Raw genomic sequence first — 25,369 nt, 5'->3', positions numbered from 1 at the left:
TGTGAATATGTCACAGAGTGAAAAATTTACATGATTTTTAAATGTTTAATGTAATTTTAATAGGTTACACATTCATATGGCTCAAAAATATAAAAAGATATATTGTTCAAAGTCTCTTCTCATCCCTGTCCTCCATTTTCTGAGTTCCCATCCTCTTCCCCAAAAGGTAACCACTGTTAAAAGTTTCCTGTGGATTTTTCCAGAGTTGCCATGTGCATATATAAGCAACCCTGGAATTCTTATTTTTGCCCCTTTCTGATAAAAACTCACATTTTACATAGTTCTGTTTCGTGCTTTTTTCATATGCCAGAATATCTTGGAGCTTTTCCCATGTTAATATTAGAAAATGTTCCCATTCTTTGTTTTAACAGCTGTATAGTATATTCCACTACGTAGCTATACTATAATATATTCACTTTCCTGTTTATGTACATTTGGGTTGTTTTTAATCTTTTGTTATTAAAAACACTTTGCAGTGAATAATCCTGAACATTTGTCATTTGACAAACATGGCACTATTTGTTGCATGAATTTTAAAAACAAAGCATGAGATTTCAGAGACATGTCCTGCTTTTGGCAGTCCCGTCTCTGGGGTCGGAGTTTATCCTTCTTTACTATTAGAGGTATTTTGCTGGAAAAGTTTGAGAAGCACCGCTGGAAACTTGTTATTGAGGCCTAGTGGTGGGATGATTTTTCACTTTCTGAAATAACTTTGCTGTGAAGCGATAGTGACAACAACGTTATTTTGCCATCCTGTGTTTTCTGGAGGTGATGTAAGAAAATATGTGTAAATCTGGTGGCACATTATTTATAAGCAAACATCACGTCGTAAAATTGTCTAGTTTGCTTGTAGGCATTTGATACAATGAACCACTGATAGCCATGAAGCACCAAGTGCTGGTACCTTTGAAAATGGTAATAGGTGTTCTGTATAAGAAGGAGTTCCATGGTTAAGCAAGTTTAGAAAACACTTGGTTCTGTAAAGTTAAACCAGTTTTTTTACCGAGGGACTCTTCACAGACTTAAATCTGCTGGTGTAAATTATGACTCAAGAGCTTTTCCCAAACTTGTTCAACCACTGAACTCCCTTTTTTTCCAGGCCACTCTTGCTAGCACTAGTATAGCAAGGAGTCCAACTTAGGAAATGCTACCCATGCTGGACATCATGGGTGCATGTTGAAATTAGTGGTCATAAGCATATGTGGTATTTAAATTTACAAAAGATTTAGTAAGGGGAATAAGAAGGAAAGTCGCTATTTTGAAACTGATCGTCATGAACAGCAGATGGTGGTAATGTAACATGCAGACCAACTATTAATACACAGCAATATTTCCAATGACAGTATTAATTCAGGGTCCATGATGTCATCTTCATTTAATTACAGTCTACCAATATTTTAATTTCACTGGTTAAATGAATAAAAAGCTAAAAATAGGTCATTAATATACTTTTAATTTCTTCCTAGGAAAAGCACAAGTTGGCTAAGAAATAAATTTGGGGAAATCTTTTTATTTCCTCAGACCATTTTAACTGGCATGGTTTGGTTTTTCTTGTTACCTTTGTATTAGATGGACATTTCTTAGTTTATGGGTACACAAAGATGTATGTGTGCTCTGTCTTGAAAGAAAAAGCCATAAATTTAGCCAAACTTAACTCTCTACTCTCCATGGGAATGGCAAAGAGCAGTTTCATTCAACAAGCATCTAGTTGGTAGCTGCCCAAGAGATGAAGCAGCTACAGTCATTGTCTTCCAGAAAATGGCATTTGGGCTGAAAGTAGGATGTGAACTCAAATAGCTCTATTAGAAGGGCCAAAGGGTGAGAGGGATCAGGAGGGTCTCTGAGAGGTTGAGAGATATATGGGTTACTTCCATTCTTCTGCGATCTATTAAATATAAAACTGTGTAAAACAGGGCAACAAAAAGGGTGTTTTAAGTTTAAATTTAACACCAAAAAATTTAATATGCAAAAATGCAATGCACTGTGACTATATTGCTCTCAGGATAATTACAGAATTAATACAAATTTTAATTCCTAGTGTATTACAGTTGGGGTGGCCCAGAAATGGGAAATACATTTAAAGCTGTCTGGGGAACATCTTTCCGAACTGTCCGTGTGTCTGCAACAGAGGGTATGATCTGGCTTGGAGCTCTTGTCAACAGTCAACATTTGAAGCACTTCATGAATCTGCAGCACTGAACAAAAGGCCATTTTGGCCACTTTGGGATAAGCCCTGATGCAAAAGATAAACCTAGAAGAACTATAGGAAAAGGAGGCTCTTCCAGTGAAGGACATCTGGACCTACTTGATGGACATGGAGTTGTTGAAAATAGCCCAGGGAGGGGTTTTATAACTGAGTGTCCCCTAATATGTGAAACCACAGTTTGAAATGACCTGTCAGAGGTGCACTTGAGCAGCTTGCACCCTGTCCCTGCACCCTCCTCACTCCAAATTAGTTAAACTTGCATTACTTCTATGGTAGCAGAAAGACCAGCCTCAGGCAAGGGTGATATCTTAATAAACTGGCCAGGCATGTCACTCCTGGGGACAGGAGACCCGTGACATCTTCCTCTTCCCTGGATGGGGAAGGGATCACTTTTTTGATTTGAAGATCTGTCACTCCAGGTTCTGCAGGAAAAAACTAAAGGGATCCACTTTCTATCAGCCAAGTACTAGTGCAACAGAATCATTCAGTCAGTAACAATTAGGAAGCAGTCTTTACCTTAAGTAACGTACAATATGAACACCTTCATTCAGTCTTTGGTCAATGGGTAGATTGCTAACAATATTAGGTGTTGTCCTAGACATGGGATATAGCAGCAAACACACCAAGTCATGTTCTCAGGGAGAGGACATTCTGGTGGGGCTATAGAGAGAGGTAGACAATGAGTAGTGCTATGAGAGATAGACTGATTTAAGTGCTATGGAAAGAAAGAAAAGGGAAAGAGGATAGGTAGGGTGGGTGTGTGTCTATCTGATAAATACTAGTAAATTGTATTATGTTCGGTGTTAAAATGACAGTACATAGTGACTGACAGGGCACCTGGGTGACTCAGTCGGTTAAGCGTCTGCCTTCGGCTCAGATCGTGATTCCAGTGTCCTGGGATCGAGCCCCGCATTGGGTTCCCTGCTCAGCAGGGAGTCTGCTTCTCCCTCTCCTCCCCGCTCGTGCTCTCTGTCGCTATCTCTGTCTCTCTCAAATAAATAAATAAAATCTTAAAAAAAAATAGTGACTGACAGAAACATCCAAGACAAAAGAGCATTGGAAGAACTTTTGTAGCAAAACCTATCACTAAAGCTCTTGTTTTTCCGGTAGCAGAAGGACACAACCTTTATCCATATGCTTATGTTTCTGTGTCTGGGCAATAGTGCACAGAGACTAAGTATGCTTTGTGTTATTCAGTTCCTTTTCCCTGGAGAGTTGGAGCTAGGGGAATAAGGAGTACTGTGTGTTGAGAGAAGTGGCGTGCTCAAGTTTTCTTTTGAAGGGCTTTAACCTCATTTCACTGCCTTGAGGTCCCTGGAGACTTTTATAAAATCCCTGGCTAGTACTTCTCTCTGTGTCTGTCTCATTATGTATCTTTTAATGCTCTGCAGAAGAGATTTGACACTGGTTGAATGGATGCCATGGAAATGGGTTGGGGAGATCTCAAAGGGGATAGCTGTCCCTGTCCCTACCCTTGCAGACAGACAGGGTCTCTCTAGATATGTTAGGCGTTCAGTATTTTCAGAGGGACATTCAGTTTTCCAGGCTTTGGCTTCATTCATTGCCTGAAAAGATTTTGTTTCTACCTCAGTGGCCAGACGATGTTTTTCCCTGGCCATGGTCAGTGATATGGAGGTCCTCAGGAAATTCCTCCAGTTGGGGCCTGAAAGTCTCCAGATACCTTCGTTAATGGTTTCTTTTGGGGAGCAGATGGATCTAATGTGCAGTGACTACTGCTTATTATTCTTAAGTCTTACCCTGAGATATGGGTGCCCTCCCTCCCAAAACATGGGCTATGTGTTTCAGTGAAGGAAAACGTACAGTGCTTGAAACTCCCTATGAGTGAAGTCCCCTGTGGTCAGAAATCATGGCAGTGTGCTACGTACGGTTCTGGTAGAGGTAGAGAGGAGCATGCTGTTGTATACCCAGATGTAGAGCAGGGTCATCAAGGGTCCCCAGTTTCTTCCTTGAGAGAAGATAACAAAGAGGGTCAGAACAGATGCCCTCCACAGAAGCAGGCAGCCTTTCCTGTCCTTGGTCCCCCATTTGAGGGAAAGCAAAATCAGCCCCGGAATCAGGGCCGTTCAGACACTGAAGAATCTGCTCTTCAGAGGTCTGAAAACTGTTGGTGTAATATTTAGGTATTGCTTATCATTGTATTTTATGTAAATAAAACCAATTGACTCAGCTCCATCTCTTGATGTCTCGAAATTTCCATCCCAGTTCCCTTAAATAACTTATACTATAATATAGACAAGAGAGGGAAATCACCCCTAACTTTAGATCCTAAGTTAGTCATACCTACTAGCTCCTGATCCTCACAAACATGTCTGTCTGGGTGACAGGAATTGTCCCAGGGTAGCTGAGGTGTTGCGGAGAGGTGATTAGCTCAAATCTAAGGTGCGCTAGAGACCTGAAACCAAATGTAAGATTTCCTGGATCTTCACTAAGGATTTAATCATTACATTTTGAAAACAAATTCTCATTGATTAAAGATGAAGTTTTAAATTTTCTTTTGTCTTAATTTTCTGTGAATATAAAATCGATCAAAGTTGATCGAGAAAATACCAGACATTTGTCCTTTTATATTGTTTCCCATTAATAACAGTATAACTTTACCTTTTAAAAAGAAAAAGTACTTAAACAGCACTGCTTTGTTTGATTTTGCAGTAGTTCTATAAGGATGGTTCATATGAAAAAGTTTTTAAAAAATTCCAGGTAAACTACAAGGTATTTACTGATCTCTAGTTTAGAAGAACCTTTAATTGGCGCTGAAATTACATTTTCAGTTTATTTTAAGCATTATTTTTCTTGGTTCTTATGAAAATGTTTTATTTTTTATTTTTTAATTTTTTAAAAAAGATTTTATTTGACAGTGGAAGCACAAAAGCAGGGGGAGAGGCAGAAGGAGAAGTAGGCTCTCCACTGAGCAGGGAGCCCAAAGTGGGGCTCAATCCCAGGGCCCCGAGATCATGACCTGAGCCAAAGGCAAATACTTAACTGACTGAGCCACCCAGGCACCCCTGAAAATATGTTTTAGCTCATCGAAACTACTGTGAGTTGCTTCAGATTTATTTCAGGGTAGTTTTTCTGGAGCAGGAAATTTTATTATATACATCAATTTTATTTTTTACATACATTCTTAACGAGGTAGGGTGAAACCATTATGACTTAATAGTCTTATTGCCTTGACATAAGCTAGAATTTTAGAAGTGTAACCCACAAGAAATAAACCTGATTTTAAAATGTAATAAAAACCTATCAGAGAGTCTTGTCATTCACTGCAGCTCTGTCAATGTACATTTAATTTTTCCATATAGCCCTTTCAGGAACTGAACCAAATTAAGATCTGTCCACATGGTGGAAGTATATGTGTTAAATAGCACTTGTATCTAAGTATGCACACAGTTGATTCCCATCTGATTGGCTTTTTCTACTGACTCTAGGGTTATTTTTATGTGGCCCCATTGGTGGTAGCATTGCTCTGAGCACCTGATTTGCTTCAACAGATAAAGATGTTTCAGTTCCTTTAAATGTTCCAGTGGCCTCTTGGCTTCCTCATCTGTAATCATTGTCTTGTACCCCTCCCATGTTAAAAGCATTTATAGCAGTGATAGACACATAGGATTGGCAGGTTTGAGCCCTTCCTTGCTTTATCAAATGTGTAAAAGTAAAAGAGACCCAGTGACCAAGAATGAGGTTGGTTAGTTTAGCAAGAGTCAACTATAAATAGCTTTTATGCTTGAATAACATAGGCAGGACTGGCTGCATAATTTGTGGGGCCTAGTACAGAATGAAAATGCAGGGCCCTTTGTTAAAAATTATTAAGAATTTCAAGCCAGTGACAGCAGAACACTAAACCAAGCACTGGCCCTTCTAATCATTGGTAACAATTTCACTTCTAGATGTACACCCAAAAGAAAACATATGTCCACACAAAAACTTGTATTAGCAGCATTATTCATTATAGCCAAAAAGTGGAAACAACACAAAGGTCCATCAGCTGACAAATGGATAATAAAATGTAGTGTGTGTGTGTGTGTGTGTGTGTGTGTGTGTGTGTATGTGTGTGTGTACATATCTGTATCTCCATACAATGGAATATTATTTGGCCATGAAGAGGAATGAAGTACTGATACAACTTGGATGAACCTGGAAAACATTCTGCTAAGTGAAAGAAGCCGGTCACAAAAGACCATATACTATATGGTACGTTTATATGAAATATCTAGAATAGGCAAATCCACAGAGACAAATCACAGGTTAGTGGTTGCCACAAACAGTGGGTTGTGGGGGTAGGGATTGAATGCTAATAGGTAAGAAGTTTCTTTGGGGATTGTATTAGTTTTCTAGACTGCCATAACATAAAACCACAGACTGGGTGGCTTAAACAACAGAAATGTATTCTCTTTCAGGTCTGGAGGCTAGAAGTCCAAGATCAAGGTGCCATCAGGGTTGGTTTCCTCTGAGACCTCTCTCGTTGGCTTGTAGATGGATACCTTCTCACTCTACTTCACATGACCTTTCTGTTGTATGTGCATGCTCCTGCATGTGCCCTTGGTGTGTTTCTCTTTTAAGGACACCAGTCATATTGGATTAGGGCCCAACCCTAATGGCCTCAGTTTAATTTTATCACCTCTTTAAAGACTTTCTCTCCAAATAACCAATTATATTCTGAGATACTGGGAGTTGGGACTTCAACATATGAATTTGGGGGGCAGGGGACAAAAAATTCAGTCTATACCAAAGATGATGAAAATGTTCTAAAATGAGATGGTGGTGATGGTTGCAAACCTGTGGGAGTATACTACCAAAACCACCGAATTGTACTCTTTAAAAGTGAATTTTATTGTAGGTGAATTATATCTCAATAAAGCTGCTATGAAGAATAAATAAAGACAAATCATACATTGCTCTTGCTTTCAAAGAGTTTACAGACCACTCATATCAACAAGGATGTAAAGAGGCACTTTCAGCCTCCTGCAGGGTAGATATGCTAGATGGAGGTACACTTATCCCATTTTTATGGAATGGAGAAGACACTGTAGAAGACAGAGCATAGGAGCCAAATCTCATAGGAGGAATAGGAATCTGGTAGACAGAGGTGTACAGGCTGGGGAAGTAGAATGATTGAAGGCATGAAACCCTGGCATGCACAAGAACTGTGAGACATTGTTATCCTGTCCTTCCTTCGTCTAATATTATCAATGTCTAACTACTGGGTAGAGATTCAGTTACTAATGAAGTAGAAAGAGTCTTGGCTTTAAGTCAGACTCTTCTGCATTCGTATCTTAATCTCTCCACTTACTTTGGATAATTAAGTTATCAGCCTCAGTTTTCCCATCTGTATGATGGAGAAAAAATAAATATTCTATATGGTTATAAATATTATAAATATTAAAACAGCAAACATTTCTAACACATTTTCATAAGGTATTGCTCAAAATATATTAGCTCTGCCCCTCTCATTTCTCTGTTCCTTGGGTAACCTGATTTTAGCACCCCTAAACATCTTAATCATCATTCCTTGGGCTGACTTTGGTGACAATATTCCTTTTGAAATGAGTTTCCCAGGCCTGATGGAACCAAGTGTATTGATACCACAACCTTTCATACATTTCAGGATCAGCTTGGAACCTCAGGAGCTCCCAGCAGTCACATCATATTGATGTCTCATGCTGAATCTTGGGGTCCGCTATTTTCCTCCCCACAGAATGGCCAGCCATTTTACTCTTAAGCGTTTCACTCATCTTAGATTTGAGAATTTGATTTCTCCACCTATAACTATGGAACTTAAGGTTTCGTCTTGCAAAATTTAACGTGGGTGGTTTCAGCTCACACTTCAGCTTCTTCAATTACTTTGAAAAATTGACTCTGCCTGTGTCTATTGATTATGCTGCCTGGCTTTGTGTCTTCCACAAACTTGGTCAATATGTCTTTTTGGATCTTCCTCCAAGTCATTAATAAAATGTTGGCGAAAATACTGTTAGGGATGGATTCTGATAGCATTGTAAGAGGGAACATCTGCAAAGTGGCCTGAGACACAAGACTCCAGCATGATTGGTCTGCTTGTTCAACCAGCCATGAATCCACATGAAGATTCTATATCTCCCATATTAAAAGGATATCACAACACTCTTCTCATTGACATCTGCTAACATGACTTCATCAGATGGGCTGAAATCATGATATACCATGACTAATAGCTTCTCTCTCATCAACCAATCAAATAACCCTCTCACAAAAAGAAATTAGGTTAATTTAGTATGGCTTATTTTCCATAAGCCCATGTGAGTCCCTGCTGGCCGCTGCTTCATGTTCTAAATGCTCACAAGCCATCTGTTTAATCATCAATTCTTCAGCTTTGCCAGAGATTCATGTCAGTCTTCCTGCTCTACAATTTCTGAAAGATTCTTGTCATGAAAATTGGAACATGTACTTTGCAGGGCATGAGGGTCAAGAGGGTGCCTCTCCCTTTTCCCCTGGTTATTCAGATTATCAACCTTGGTGCAGAGAATTTATATCTTTGAGTTGTGTTCCCAGTTGTAGTTCATTTGGGTCTGACTTTGTAAATTCAGAAGGTAGGATCCCATAGTGGGGAGGTGCCTAGGATTCAGAAGTGGGGTCTTAGTTTCATTATTACTAGGTGTGGTTTGCTGCTTAATTGACTGTGCCTTTATTTTTTTTTTTTAAGATTGATTGATTGATTTGGCAGAGAGAGAGAGAGAGAGAGAGAGAGAGCACAAGGAGGGAGTGCAGCAGGCAGAGGGAGAAGCAGGCTCCCTGAAGAGCAGGGAGCCTGACGTGGGGCTTGATCCCAGGACCCTGGGATCATGACCTGAGCTGAAGGCAGACGTTTAACCAACTGAGTTACCCTGGTGCCCCTGACTGTGCCTTTAAATGAAGGTCTTAACCTGTCTGTATCTTAGTTTCTTCATTTCAGAAGTGAGGATTATAATAGTCTCTTAGCACAATGCATGGTGCCAAGTCATTGGTCCTTACATGGCACTTGGTATTGCCATAATTAACACTAGTATCACTATTTTAGCAGTTGGATGTTTTCTTATGATTATCTCATACCTTGGCCTGTGGTTCTCTTTTTAGGATATTTATTTCATCCTTTGAAGGTACATGCTGCTTTCTTATAACGTGTAATTATTTGTCTTCCCTCCTGCTGGATTGCAAACCCCTCAAAGGCAGAGGCTATGCCTCAGATAAGTAGAGTGTCTTGCACAATGCAGGTGTTTTATATACATGGACCAAATATAGAAACTGGGATTAAGGTAAGAGTTGAGAAGCCTTTCTTGAATTAGACATCAAAGTGCATTATTCCCTATGTAAGTTGGAATTCTGTTTCGAATGAGTTCTATTTAAAAGAGTCTCTGATGTCTTCCTGGGGGACACCTCCACTGCTATGTGTCTAAAATGAAAACTGGCTTATATCACAGAGGATCCAGAGATTGAAATTCCCTCTTGTCATAGGCAAAACTTGCATCTATGACATTACCATCAATATCAGCAACAACAGTAGTAGTAATGGTAATCATCATACATTCCACGAGGTTTGGAATTAAATTTGAAGTTCAGCTGTAGCCACAGTTTTGGGCCAGCATATCTATGTTCTCCTTTTCCCTGTTTTCTTAGTTCCACTTACTCTTGCTTGTCTCAGTTTTCTGTTTTATTATGTAAGTTATGTCAAAACCTTTGTGGAATGAGGCTGAGTAGAAATACATTGAAGTAATAGATTATGTAACAAGACATGTTCAAAGGGCCAGTGGGCAGCTGTACCTTTCACTACTGGAAACCAAACAAGAGAAAACCAGTGCAAACTGCAGCTTTAGGATGTGGGTCAAAACTGTAAGGGAGGTTTTGCTAATGGTGTTTTAAAACTGGCTTTTGGCGTTTTGGGGTTTTGGGATCATCTTGGTGTTGGCTATGGAAAATTCTCAGGAGGGTGTGTGGTCAAGCCTCACAGCCTGTCTGGGTTCCACTGTCCTTATCTGTAAAGTGAGGGGGCTGGACCAGCAGCAGTTTCCAAACCTTTGTTGTCCAGTGAGATCTCATGCTTCATGGGGTAGGAGGGGAACACACATCCTCTCCTTTGGACTGCTGTTCAAACCTGCCCAACCCCCAAGCCTCTAGAGAACTCTGGGGCTCTTCCACACTCGGCCTGGCAGTCTTCTGGACCCCTAACCGGCTCCAAACCTTACTACTCAAAGTGTGTTCCCTGTACAACGCAGCATAGGGCATCACCTGGGACCTTGTTAGGAATGTGCATTCTCGGGCCTCCCCTAGACCTGTGTTGGAACAGATTCCCTGGTGATATGTATGCATGGCAAAATGGGAGAAGCTCTGCTCTGAGATCTGTCCCTTCTTTGAGCCTTCTTCAGATATCACACTTTATGAGTCTAACAGTTTTTTTTCTTTCATTTGTGAACTTAACACTGATTTATCCTCAAATAAATTCTAGAGATTCAGAATCTCTAGAAACAGTGCTGGTGGAAAACCATGCCTAAGACTCTTTTTTAGTGTCCTTTGCTCTGTGCTGTGACCTGAGGAGGTGATCTCCTGTCCTGAGTTCCTGCGGACTCCTTGGGCAGGCGGGACAAACTGCACAGCCATCTCGGTGAGGTGTGGCCAGTACGAAGGTTCTGAAGCACTTTCTTTAGCCAGACTCCTCTCCACCCTCCTGACTCAGAAATAGGAAGACCCATGTAATCAGAGACAGGCTGGCCACATGAGTCCCCATTTCCTCCTCTTACACAGTCGACTGACTTTTTGTGCATTGCAGATCAATGACTGCATCCATAAGCTGTCATTCAGGGAAACTAGATCCTTCCTAGTAATAGATTCTAATTTGGACTCTGTTGGTAGATTAAGCCCTGGCTTTCTGGTGCATAAAAACAGATTTTTATTTATTTATTTTTTTTTGGCATAAGCACTACTCAGCAAAATATAAGACCCAGAAACAGTTGCTTAAACCCGCTAATGGAAGTATGCTAATACAGAGCTTCATTTTCCTCCCTTTCCACCTCAAAATTAAATATAGTAATCTGCTTTATGCTGTAGTTAGAGTTTTAGCTTAAGTCCACATACTATGATTACCATGATGATGAAATGAAGACTGAAATTTAGAAATACAGACTTTTTGCTGTTTTAGCTTTCTCACTTGTGGCCAACCAGCACCTGCTATAAATAAAATTAGGGGACTTTATTTCACTGAAACCCTAGATTATTTTTTCATTTTATTTTTGGAGCACCAACCTTCTTCTTGCCTCAATCATAATTTAATTTCACTTTAAACAGGTTTATCCTATGTTGGTTTTACCTAGTCAAGAAAATGGAGCTAATCATTTTTGTTGCATCTTAAAATTCAATTTGTCGCTGTATCTTGATTTCATGGTAGGCTTTGCATTGCATCTGATCATCTCATTGAAATCCACAATTCTAGTATTTTTCTGTCATGTTCAAAATAAAAACCTGACATGAATTATGCATTAGAATATTGCATTTTGAATATTAACCTAACATTAATTGTAAATTTGGAGCGTATAACAATCATAACAAAAGCTAACCCGATTATCTATGGTAAATTATTCTTTCACATCCTTACTGACATTGTCATGCTCCTTAATTTCCTTGCTGACGATAAACAGAATCTTCGCTCTAAGCTGAGTACTTAGTATACTAAAATGTGATGGAGTGAACGAGTGATCGTTGCATAATCTTGTGTTATCAATATTTATTTTTGTTTTTAGAGCATATTACTACTATATCTTTTAACGATTTTGAGCAATTGAACGTTTTGAAAGCGGGCCCCCTCACACACACAAAATTACACCTATAGGGTTGTGGTACTTAGGACAACCTCAAGAGTGTAGATTTCACCAGCTTGCAAGGAAAGTTACGTCTTGAAAAACATTGTCTTCCTCTTCTGCATGATCTCATCCCATCTCAGTCCAAATCTGGGGTTCGATAAGTGGCAAAGACTCCTGACTATTGGTAAGATTGTCTATAACATTCAAATGATAATTAATGAAAAACAGACATAACCTTATCAGTACCTCATCGAGGGCAAGACCATTACTCCAATCACTATGAAGAGGCTTTTGGGTTTTGTTTTTCTCTTTTTCTCTAATGCTAAGGAGGGGAAGAAAAGAGTAGATGGCAGGAGTCCTTGTTCTTTGAAAAATGGTTTGAGAATGAAAAAGTTGTAAACTGTCTTAGTAGTAGATACTGAAGATCTTCATACTAAAGCTAGAGAGGAGAAACTTAAATTTGAAGACAAAAGTTGGTTCTTTAGAATTGGCAGTCTCCTCTTTCAAGAGGTACATGGTGGCTCTGCTGTAATATGCTATATGGTCTTGGACAAATACTTAACTTCTCAAGACCTTAATAGGTTGAGGTGCTTTGATTGATCTGTTCTGGGAAGGTCTTCTCTAGCTTTGAAATTCTATAAATACATAAAATACATTCCAAAATTGGAAAAGAAATTGAATAAGGGGACAGGATATGGAAAACTAGGTAGCTTTGTGCTTCTCTTAGGCCACGTCATTGTGGTGGGTGTTATCATCTCTGAGATAATGTGAGGCATCTGTGCAAAGCCATTTTCCAGGTTGCCATTTTTCTTTGTCAATGCTAACATTATTGTCAGCTCCCGTAGGTAAGTCAGCTTCCAGATAAGGGCTATTCGACAAGTATGCAAGGAAGCAAATTTTTATAAACTTCCACTTTCTGATTGATGTCCAGTATACAAACTGGTATGTCTTTGTAAGGGACAAAATCATGCATAGGAGTTGTGATCCCTACTACCTTTGCAACAGTGCTTGGTGTGTTGTCGATTTCGATCACTAATCAAACATTTATGGAATATCCACAATGTACCAAGAATTGTGCTAGACACTGGGGATACAGAAATGAATGAAATCTAATTGTTCTTAGTCTGGGAGTGGAGATAAACAGAAAGGTATGAAAATATGTAATTGTCATAGTTATACTTTTGATGGTGGAGGTAATGAGCAAGCTGAATTTTGAAGGATGAGGAGTATGCAAGCTTGGTCCCATTCAAACACGTTAGATACTGCCAGGTGCTGGGAGTTCTATAGTAAATAAAGTGTGACCCTGACCTTTAGGGTACCTGCAGTCCAGTAAGGGAGCTTCATAGGAGAATAGATGTTGTCACAGGATGCAGTGAGAGAATAGAGGAGAGGCCCGTAACTTAGTCCTGGAGAGGTCTAGACTTTCAAATGAAAGTGTCTCAGAAAGCCATCCATATGAATAAATGTCAGATATGGTTTTTGGAACTTTGTTTTCCTTCTAAAAATTGTAATGATCAGCCTTGTGCTTCTAACACCTAATGACTTTGTCTTAATTTCTTAAGTTGGAGGCTTCAGACTGAAAAACAAAGTAATTCCTTATGTTAGTAATTTTTTCTCTCCTCTCTATCTCCAGAGAATTATAGAAAAAAAGCATACTTAATTACTATCTATGAAAGTATGTTTTCTTAATCTGGGGGGAGAAGAGAAGAGGATGGAGACCAGAAATTTTAGGAATTTTTTTTTTTGGTCTTTTTTACTTCATTGATTTATATATTTTGTATTTTTTGTTTTGCTGAATTATCCATGCTCTTTACTTCACTCTTTTCCTTCTTGCTCCTCATTTTAGATTACTCCTGTTTACTCTCTACCCAAGGGAAGGAAGGGAACACTGGTGAAATTTTAATCATTTTGAATCCTGATACTTTTTGTTAACTCCTAAAAATTTTGACATTTGAGAATTTTGAATTAATGACAAAAATTATATTTTCAAATTAAACAAATACCATGTTGTCTTAGTTTCCAGATTTACTAATGACAAATAATTTCTAGTCATTTATTCAAATATTTTTTCTTACTATAGATCTGTTTTTGTATAGTTCATTATAATTCACTTTGTCTTGATTTTTTTAAGATTCATACTAACGTTCAAGTAGATAAGAGCCATTATGCCTTTTGCAGTTTAAATTAGGAGACAGTGCTTTCTAAGTACAAATGAGTGTTCACCAAATTCATCATCTCTGCTTCTAATCTCTTCTTTAAAAGTCTTCTCTTCCTTCTTGTAGCAAAGTGTTAGTATCAGGCAGGGTCTCTTTAGCTACCAAAATGGTGTAAATAATAAGAAAGATTTACCTCCCTAACAAGAAGTCTACAGAGAGAGAGCAGTTCCGGGGTTGACAGAGTCAGCAGCTCACAACATCATGAAGGACCTTGGTGCCTTGTATTTTCTATCATTCAGACTGTCATCCTAAGGTAGCTTCCTTCATGACCCCAGCTGGCTGCCAAAGTTCAAGGAGTCATGTGAGGAAGATGATGACATGCAGAGGCAGATTAAAGAAGAGTTTCCTCCCACATTTCTCTTTTCAGCAGTGAGGAACATCTTTCCCGGAAAACTCCCAAGAGACTTCTCACATCTCACAGACCAGAATTACATCATGCTTAAACTAATCACTGGCAAGGGTAATAGGATTACATGATAGACTTAGGTTAATTATGAGTCATCCCAGGGGCTGAGGAGAGTGTCCTCCTCTTTAGAGCATATGATGGTGGAGGTGTGGGGAGATGGGTAAACAGTCATCAGTGTCTCTTAAAATAATCAAGCCATAATATTCAGTGACTTGGCTCATCTGTATAAATAAGAAAAATAGAATGGCCTAACCACTTGTCTTGAGGTATAGAGGAGAAGGAAAGGGGCGAAGAGGAGCCATAACTGATTTTGAGGGGGAAATTAGAGTTGAATCTAATACATCCCTGGTTATTATAAGGAGAGCTTTTGGAGTCTATAGAAAGAAGCTCCAGAAAGCTGTCCACCATGAAGGGAATCCACTCTTTTTTTTTTTTTTTTTTTTTTGGCTAAAATAAGAGCAAAGGGCAATTTCTTCATAATGAAGCTTTTCATGAGCCAGTCCCAGCAACTTTTATGGAGGCTATGGTTTAGAAGTGGGGGAGGAAATAGACACACTGTAGTGAATGCACAAATACACAGGCTTTCTCAACACGGCCGAAACAAATGCTGGCTTTTGTGGTTACCTGATTAATTAATACTCACTCATGGGTTTCTTGGCTTGGCTATAGACTCTTTGCTCAAGAGAAAAAAAAGCCCCTGGGAGAAGGGCAGAGCAGTTAGACATTTTATTATCTTCTCCATGTTACCTCTAAGGAGTCCTCTGGATATGGCACATCCTGAAGCCAGTTCTGTTCTTGCACTGATACCAGAGATTCTCTGCAGAGAACTCAGAGTGAGCACCAGTGCAGTTTCCAGCCTTGAAACATGTACTCAAGCCACTTAAATTTTTTTAAATGTATACAGATGGGAAAAGTCACTGAATTCACATAATTTTTAGAAATGTTTTATTTGGGGGCGCCTGGGTGGCTCAGTCGTTGGGCGTCTGCCTTCGGCTTGGGTCATGATCCCGGGGTCCTGGGGTTGAGTCCTGCGTCAGGCTCCCTGCTCAGCGGGAAGCCTGCTTCTCCCTCTCCTGCTCCCCCTGCTTGTGTTCCTGCTCTCGCTGTCTCTCTCTCTGTCAAATAAATAAATAAAATCTTTAAAAAAAAAAAAAGAAATGTTTTATTTGGGCCATATTTGTCTTCAAATCTCCTACTCCTCAAATTTCTGTTTACTCTCTTCTGTTCCTTAAAAATAAATGGCAACTTGTATAATTTGTTATGGTACCAGCATTGAAACACAGAATGGAAGTTGTCACCACAAATGACAATATAATCTAGACAGGAGCCAGGGTAGCATATCTGCCAAACTAAATGTCTGAAATAATTCTACTCTTATTTATTTGTTCTTTGTTTATTACCTGTATTATTAGTTATTATCAATTATTTATTTTTCACTTGTTATCTGTATGCAATACTCCTATACATTGCTAATGTGTTTGGAAACTAAATCAGTCTTGAAAAGCCCATGCAATGGAATTTATCTGTAGGTTATAATTGATTTTAAGTTTCATTATTCACTACTAAAGACACTTTACTTTGTCTAGGAATCACTATATCTTAGCCATCTTTAGGATATAGATAAAATCGACTAGAACTTAAAACGGAGGAGCTTTATTTTTATCCTGTGGAAGACAGGCTTGGTGCCCTCCCTATATCCCTTGGGCAATTAGTGTTTGCTGTGCATGGATCCAGCCTTCAACTGCCAGCACGTGCAATGGTCCTGAGGTCTCTATCTGGCCATTAGGGCCTGTGCTCTGGTAGGCTGAGTGAATGGGGGAGCTAATACTCCCAGGGAGCAGACTTATCAGAGAATGAAGGGACTTGGTCCTCGCCCCTTGGGCAGGGGGACTCAGTGCCTATTCTACACTGGATTCCAAGGTTCCTTCAGAGAATTAAGCTCTAGTCACCCACAGTGGTGACCAACTTGGTAATATGCCCTTGATCAGCTTCCCTTCCTTCTTTATCTCACTTCCCCACTCCCTCTCACTGCTTACTTGACTACCAGTACACAAGTCTTTGTCTCAGGGTTTGCTTCCCGGGGACCCCAAACTAAGAGAATCCTCCAGAGCAGAACATGGCTTAATGGGATGGTTCCTCACATTTATTTTTTGAAATCTTGTTATATGAAACATATTTGGATAAAAATAGAATAGATAAATGGCTGAGGAGGAAGGAAGACAAGAGTGGTTTGTGAGCCTGCTAGTTTTACAGATCTTTTAAAAAGTACCCCTATCTGTAACATTTTCATTCCACATTCCATAATATACACATTCCATAATATATACTCTGGGTGTGTGTGTGTGTGTGTGTAAGCACATGCGTGGTATCTAAAGAATGGTACATAGGTATAGAAATTAAGTAGTTTTTGTAAGTAGTTCTCTTTAAAAAAAAACTCACATGCTTATTAACTTTCATAAACTATTCAAATAATGCAAATACAGACATTCCTCTTCTGGGTATTGATTTACATAGGGCAAATTGTAAAGAATGATAAACTCATTTCTTTTGCTACTTGGGAATCCACCTAGAGAAAAGGTAATTCTGCATAGTACAGAGTAGTTTGCAGGTGCCAAAGTGAGTGTCCTGGGGTGCTAGATTTTGCCTTTTCTTCTCTCCTCAGGGCACAATTAGGGATCCTCACCCGACATCCAGCTCTATTATAGCATTTCTCATGAAGATGTTCGACTATTTTTGTACTTGCTGGCCTCTCCCCATGGGACTGAGCTCTCTCGGAGGGCAAGAGGCTTATCTTTCTTACTCTTGGATCCCCAGCACATGGCATGGGCTTTGACTTACAGAAGATGGTTAACAGCTGGTCAAGTAACAGAAGTATGGAATTTCCTGTCTTAAGGTGTTTGGGCGTGGCTGCCTGCGGCCTTGTATGGAGTCTGAAATCGGGCTCTGCTCCTCAGTATTGATGTCTGCCATCGGCACTTGCACTGCCCCGTCATGCAGTTTGAGCCCCCAAGCCCCTGCTAATGCTTGTGATCAGGGGTGGAGAGGAAAAGACCAGGTGAATCAGAGCTCTAGCCCCCAAAAGAGCCGGGATCAGGAATTTAATGGTTAAAAACACAAGCAGCTCATAGATTATGGCCTATGGTGGTGACCCATAAAATAATTTTGTTCTTTTCCCTGGATACAGACATTAAAATATGCTTTTGAATTGCTGAAAGAATAAACAACTGAAATAAAACAAAATTCCATCTTAGTATACTCTCCAGTAACTTCTACAAATGTTTTTTCAGCTACTCTTTAGGTAACTTTAGTTCCTTCTGTTTCCATTTTTTAATCAATGTACCACTTTTTGAATCAATATCACTCTGCCATTATATTTTCTTATGTCCCTTTACATTTTTAATTTATATATTATATTAAAGAGTATGAAATAACTTTAAAAAAGGATGTTTTGTACTCTCAATATTTCTACCCATAAAAGAGTAAGAAATACTAGGCCTTAAATCTCTTAGAGCATCCTCCATTTTAAGACTTGAATTAATAAATGAAAATTAGCTTAAGTGAGTCAAAGTTTTGGAGATTCAGTTTTCCGGACCCCAAAGTATTTACAGTGATTTGTGGTAGCACCTGAATGTGCCTATTGCATTGGTCAGGGCTCCCAGGTACAGGTAAGAGCAGCCACCTGCTGAGGTTTAAGCAGAAGGGGATTTGTTCCAGAAAACAGCTCACAGCGCAGCAGGAGGCCTGGGGAGCACGCTCGAGGCTACATATCCAGGAGCATCAGCCAGAACCAGGCCCCTGAAGTGGTTTGCTGCCTCTTCCACCAGGACCATGCTGTTTCCTCTGACCCCTGTGTTAACAAAAGGGAGGCCCTGTGCCCAGCCTATTTCTTCACTCCACTCACACCCACAGCAAAGTTTCAGGTGGGCGCAGCTCACTGGTGGAACCTAGGTCGTACATGCCCTGATACCCCAACTCAAGTGAGGTAGGAGATGTGGGGTTTGTTTGCTTGTCGGTTTTTGTGTGTTTTTCTCTATCTGGGGAAGGCAGGACCTACAGTCCAGGAATCTGTTGCAACGTAGGGAGGCTGTCTAAAGATTCAGGGCAGCCACAAATGACAGATTTCTGCTGTGATAATGTCTCATGAAAATAGCAGCAGGCAAGTTGTACAAACTGTTTGCCTTCTACTATTAAAAAAACTGTAACAAAAAGATGGGAAGGAAATACATGAAATTGTTAATGCTGATTATCTCTGTGGTGAATTGTGGGTAATATTTTCCTTTTGTTTAAAAAATTTTAGGGGGCCCCTGGGTGGCTCAGTTGGTCAAGCGACTGCCTTCGGCTCAGGTCATGATCCTGGAGTCCCGGGATCGAGTCCCACATCGGGCTCCTTGCTCAGCAGGGAGTCTGCTTCTCCCTCTGACCCTCCTCCCTCTCGTGCTATCTCTCATTCTCTCTCTCTCAAATAAATAAATAAAATCTTTTAAAAAAATAAATAAATAAAAAATTTTAGGGGCACCTGGATGGCTCAGTCAGTTAAGCGTCTGCCATCAGTTCAGGTCATGATCCCAGGGTCCTGGGATTGAGCCCCATGTCGTTGGGCTCCCTGCTCAGCATGGAGTCTGCTTCTCCCTCTCCCTCTGCCCCTCCTCCATTTGTGCTTTCTCTCTTGCTCTCTCTCTCTCAAATAAATAAATGAAATCTTAAAAAAATAAAATAAATTTATAGAAGAATACTATATTTCCTTGTAAATTAGAAAAAATGAGAGCTTACCATTTAAGAAAGGAAGATTAACATAATTGCCACTTTGCTAGATGAATGAAAACTCTATTTAAAAGTCCTGAGCAGATTCATGTTAACTATACTGGAATTAAAATATAAAGCAATCCATCCATCAATTAATAAATCAATCAATCCCCCCCCAAAAAAAGTCCTGAGCAGATTTAATAATCTCTCTTTGTTAAACAGGTGAATACTGAATCAAAAAAAAAGCAAACAACAAATAAAAAACTACCCTCGCCTAAGCAGAGATTGAAATCTATTTCCTTTGGCTCCGTCCCCAGTGGGTACAGTAGCTGCTGATCACATTAAAGAGTCATAACATCTTTTTTTTTAAGATTTTATTTATTTATTTGAGGGAGAGAGAGAATGAGAGATAGAGAGCACGAGAGGGAAGAGGGTCAGAGGGAAAAGCAGATTCCCTGCTGAGCAGAGAGCCCGATGCGGGACTCGATCCCGGGACTCCAGGATCATGACCTGAGCCGAAGGCAGTCGCTCAACCAACTGAGCCACCCAGGCGCCCAAAGAGTCATAACATCTTAAATGAGGAGAGCCTCAGATGTCATTTACCTCAACTTCATAGCATTCATCTCAATTTGAGGTTTTCAAAAATATATGTATTTTCGCACAGTCATGTACATTTATCTATTTGTTTAATATTTGTCTTCCTCAGTAGACACAAGGGCAGGGCCTACAAATCCCCAGTGCCTGCTATACCATAAGCACACAGTAGGTGCTTACAGTATGCATGCAGTGCAGGATTGTTGATGGTTAAATCACAAGAGAAGCTAGTTATCTCTAGACTAACAGCAAAGATTTCTACCAGTACAGCTGACTAACCCTCACTAAGATGGTTGTGGCTGCATGGGATGTCATTCTGCTGCTCCTCATGCTCACTGGGATAAAGAAGATTCCAGAACTCTCTCAGGCTCATCAGCTTCTTGCCCCTTAAAGACCTTTTTCACTCCTAACCCTTGCTGGACACAAGAAACTGTGAGGGTCCTGCTATTTTTTCTATGCCCTACTTTGGAAAGAGAGCACAATTATTCTGCTCTCAGGCTTTTCTACCCATCTTGGAGTTCTGTTCCTACTCTTCTTTCTGGACCCAGCCTAGGGGACATGAAAGGTTTTCAAGGGCTCAGCAATATCTAACTTTCTTGCTTTACCTTTATCTGGTCCAGAGGGTCTTTTTCTCAGCTGGAGGCAGGGAGGACACTCACCCACTGGCCAGGTATTCCTCCAGATCTTTTCTCCAGGCTTGGTCTCTCCTTTGGAATCAAAAGCCAGGGATTTGACTTATTCTCTAGTTTGTGAGATATCCTCTTTTTCCTGAGGACATATGCTGCTGGTTCAATAGAAATTTGAGAAAAAAACAACTCTCTGGTTAACATCTCAAAAATATAATCTGCCTCATATACATCATGAGTGGCTGAATTTTAAGGGAATGAAATTAGCGATAGTTATCCTAGATTTCCAAAGTCACTCTCTGATGTTTATCAGTCTGCTACTGATTCTAGGAAGAAATAAGCATGCCACTTGGGAAAAAGAAAGTTTGTAAAATGAGTGAGTCTGCAGGGATGCCTGTTAGTTGTTTGTTTTTTTTTTTTTTTTTTTTTTTGCCACTGTCATAAAGTTTCTCCCAAACAGTTGAGGTTCTGATCAAATAAATATCTGTCATGTTATTTAGGAGTGGATGATAGGCTGAGAGTCACTGAGTAGGTGACAGGCTGTCCTTGATTTGGTAAGTTTTCATGCTGTCTTCAGCTGATATTGATCTCATATTAAGTGATATGCAATGAGAGTTTCCTCTGTCAATTCAGTGACACAATTTTAGGTAAGGAAGGTAGAATGTCTCTGCATCAGCTAGAGATGATTATATTAGATAGCACCTGTCTTAATAGCCCTACCTTCGTCTGCTAAGCTGTGGGCAAATGAGATTTTTTTGCTTTATCGTCAGGCTGCCAGACAGGGCTCAGGTAACTATATGTAAAATCTCATGCTCTGTTGCAGAATAGTTGATGTTTATGAGGAAAAATAAGTATTTTTAAGATTTTTATAGCATTTGTTCCTTCACGGCAAGAGAATATTGCAAGTCTGTGCCAGGCTTTATATTGTCATGCTTAACCACTGTGACTTTTACAACTGCATGTTAGCTGGGCACAGTAAATTACTGGAAAAACACTATAAAGATGTCATTGAGCTTTGCCTGCTGCATGGTAATCTTCAGAAGTTACAGAAAAACATAGCCACCGATGTCATTTCAAGCTCCTTTTACTACACTAACAGTCCTAGATGCCACTCTTAATAACATGAGGCCATTTTTAACCAAATTCCTGATGGAACAGTCTTCTTGTAGAAAATGTTACCAAGCAAGTATTTCTTTTTTTTTTTATTTTAAAGATTTTATTTATTGGTTTGACAGAGAGAGAGAGATAGTGAGAGAGGGAATACAAGCAGGGGAAGTGGGAGAGGGAGAAGCAAGCTTCCTGACGAGCAGGGAGCCCAATGCTGGGCTCGATCCCAGGACCCTGGGGTCATGACCTGAGCCGAAGGCAGATGCTTAACGACTGAGCCACCCAGGCGCCCCACCAAGCAAGTATTTCTCTAGAATCCACTTCATGATCAATTAGGGGCCTGATTAGGTGTTTGTTACCTAACAAAACCAACACGAAAGCCCCATCAGAGGAAGGGAATCAAATGTTCCAACTTTCTAAATTGCAGTCCTAAAGACTCCTGTAAATGGCAGGGTAGGGCCTGTGGGGCTCCTGGTGCAGGGCCATCCTCTCTAATGCAGCCAGGGCCTGCCGTGCTGGTCTTTTGGGGGTGGATGAGTTCATACTGGGAAGACCATGAAGAACATTTAAAATGAATAAAATGTTATAAAGGACTCAAGTTTTAGGAAAATTGATTTCCCGGTAAGGGCCATCTTGAAATAGAAGGTTCTCCTGATGAGATTTTGAAGAATGGACACTTAACATCAAGCGTTTATTGGTTAAGAAAAAATGCCAAATGTCATCCAACACCTGATAGGAATCAGGTAAAATAAGGACACTTTCTGAGTTTTCCTACAGAGTGTCTCAGCTTCTAGGACAGATGGTCTAACCTAAAATTTTTATGAAATGTTTGCCACTGAGGAATGGGATGGGCAAAAACTACAGGATACAGTGCTAACTGTAATAGCTAAGCTTCTAGGCCTGAGTCTGAACAAAGAAACAGTCTCTGTCTCTGGTATTGCCTCAGGAAATTTCTTCCACAGTGAAACAACTAGGGAAAAGTCTTATTTGAATCAATGAAAAGTTCATAGTATAATTACATTTTTAAGGATGATAGGAGCTCTCCTATCCAATGGGTAAACAGGGCAAACAATTTTTAAGTGAAATGACATAATGAAAACATTTATATCAACTTAAAACATATCATTGTACATTGTTTCCCATTTTTTGATGCATAACCAACATCTAATGTTATCTGATTAGAGGTCCCTTCATCTTTTTTGCATAAACTACATCCAATATATGTTGTTTTCCAGGTTTACATTCTTTAAAATGGAATGAAAATTTAGCAATCTGAATTCAAAATACTCAATTTTACATTTTTAACCCAACTTAGCACTGTCTTGTCAATTATAATCAGCATTTTTTTTTTTTTGCAACTTGTTACTATCAAGTTTTTTGGCAAACATTTAACTCAGTTTTCCTCGCAAAGATAACACTCATACTCATCCTTCATCAGTTTGTCAAACTGAAGTCACAAATTTACAGTAACAAGTACAACTGGCATAATCAAGTTCGGGAATAAGCACAATGACTCGGTTAAGCACACATCTCGCCTGGAAGGGCAGAAGTTAATGAATGTGCCGGAGAGCACCTACTAGGCACAAGTGTTCCCTATGGCAAAGGCAACCATCAGCATCTGTTAGAAAGAACTGGAGAGCTCTGGTTCATCCATGTGTTGGTTGAAGGGCCTTTAATTAAGACTGTTTCTACTATAAATACATTTTCATTAATATGCATTAAAGAACATCTTTTTTGTAGTATGGGTTCTGCAGAACTTGCCTTAATGAATAGCTAACGTTCACTTATAATCAGCAGAATCTGTCTGCACACATAATTGGTGCTCTAAAGTGCTTTTCCTCAGCAATCTAGTTTACACTTGGTACTATAATTGGTTTGTTCATCAGACTGTTTTTTCTCAGATGGGAAGAGATAGTGTTTTGGTCCACTCCTCATTGAGTTATCACAGTTTTAAAATTAATTTGGAGATTTAATGAGCTCTTTTTCCATTTATACATGCTTGAGATCCTAAATACCTCTCTATCAGTGTTTTTAGATTTTTTTCTTCTCCTAAATACCGACAGCAATAAAGTATGCTCTGCCAAGAGTAGTTTAAAAAAGAAACTCAATAGATAATGGCCCTATTGATATTAAGTTGTTAGATTTGGAAAATTTTAGAACTGAAAGAAGCATGCTTATACACACACCCACACAGAGGCAGAGAGACACAGAGTCAGAGAGAGAGAGAAGGACATAGGTAAAGAAAGACTGACACAGGCAGAGTTGATAGATTAATAAATACATATAGAGGGAGACACACACACACACACAAACAGAAATAGATACCAAGATAGGAATAGAGAGAAATAGAAAAGCAGAGGAAAACAGATAAGGTGAGAGATAGAAAGAGACAGAGGCTCACAGAGAGACAGAAAGAGACAGATGGAAGCAGAGACACTATGTGAAAGACAAAGGGAAACCGAGACATCTACAGAGGCAGAGGAGGAGCCACCTCAGCAGCGTTGCTCGAGATTAGCTCAGGCTCTGCCCTGTTTGACCACATCTGTAGAGCTACAAGTATGTCAGTGGCCAGGATAGGCCAGCAGGACCAGGAACCACGAGGAGACACAGTGTCATAACAGACAATACGAGACCCATGAGTAGGTCGTGGCCTGGACATTAATTAGGTGGCCCTGAACTACTTGTTCATAGTTGTTATTTTTTAACTTTAAATGTATTTAAATTTTTATCTTTGTTGTTTGTTTGCCTGCAGAAAGGTACTGAAGGAAATCTCTGTTGGAGATCTTAATCCAAATGAGACTGTGCAGGCCAATTTGGAGGCCCAGCTCCTTTCCAAGCTGGACCACCCAGCTATTGTCAAGTTCCATGCAAGCTTTGTGGAGCAAGATAATTTCTGCATTATCACAGAGTACTGTGAGGTGAGACTCTCCTCTTTTGGAATTCTCGGTAAAAATCTGTTTCACAGTATGTAGCTGTCTGTAAGGAGACATCTCATAAGTTCAGTGATCAAACCACAGGTTGGGGGGGATGGGCTAAATAGATGATCGGGATTAAGGATGTGATGAGCACCAGGTGTTGTGTGAAAGTGTTGAATCACTATATCATACACCTGAAACTAATATTACACTGTATATTAACTAACTGGAATTTAAATAAAAACTTAAAAAACCCACAAGCTGAGCTATAAAGATGTGGGATATGGTGTCTTGCAGCTAGGAATGATGATCTCTGGGTAATTGACAAACTCACTTCCAGTGAAGGAGTAGTTGCTATGGGAGAGTGCTTCTTGGAGAGGGAGTAGTTTAGGGGAGGGTCACCCAAACCTTCTACAATGGTCCAATGCTTAGATGGACATTTAAATGCTGTAACAGGGGCCTCGACAGAGCAGAGGGTCTATCTCTTGAGTTTTGGGTTCTAGGCCTGTTCCTCATTTTGCCCAATGGAAATTTGGAAATGGAAATATGGCTCATTTTCCTCATGGAAATCTTTCTTCATATTTATCAATTTGTGATTTATGGCTTCATGTATTTGCATTTTTCCCTGCCACTCCATGTTCTCTGCAAGTAATAGCTGTACATTTTACTGAGCTCCAACTGAGACTGAAACTGCTTGGAAAGGTGCCAGAGGGGGAAGCTGACAAGGTGCAGCTGTAC

The 25,369-nt window shown here is 39.8% G+C and overlaps 1 protein-coding gene across 1 annotated transcript in view; it reads left to right on the top strand.

The window, feature by feature from the left end:
- Positions 1–25,369, top strand: part of NEK11 (NIMA related kinase 11) — a 243,807-nt gene that overhangs the window by 17,044 nt on the left and 201,394 nt on the right. Inside the window, 1 exon segment of the mRNA XM_028099169.2 lies at positions 24,469–24,634. Coding sequence (XP_027954970.2) covers positions 24,469–24,634 — 166 coding nt within the window.

This window comes from Eumetopias jubatus, unplaced genomic scaffold (genome assembly GCF_037043125.1).
Source record: "Eumetopias jubatus isolate StellerSeaLion01/CBP00866 unplaced genomic scaffold, mEumJub1_p1.0 scaffold_1, whole genome shotgun sequence".
NCBI lineage: Eukaryota > Metazoa > Chordata > Mammalia > Carnivora > Otariidae > Eumetopias > Eumetopias jubatus.
This window is presented reverse-complemented; position numbering and strand designations above follow the sequence as displayed.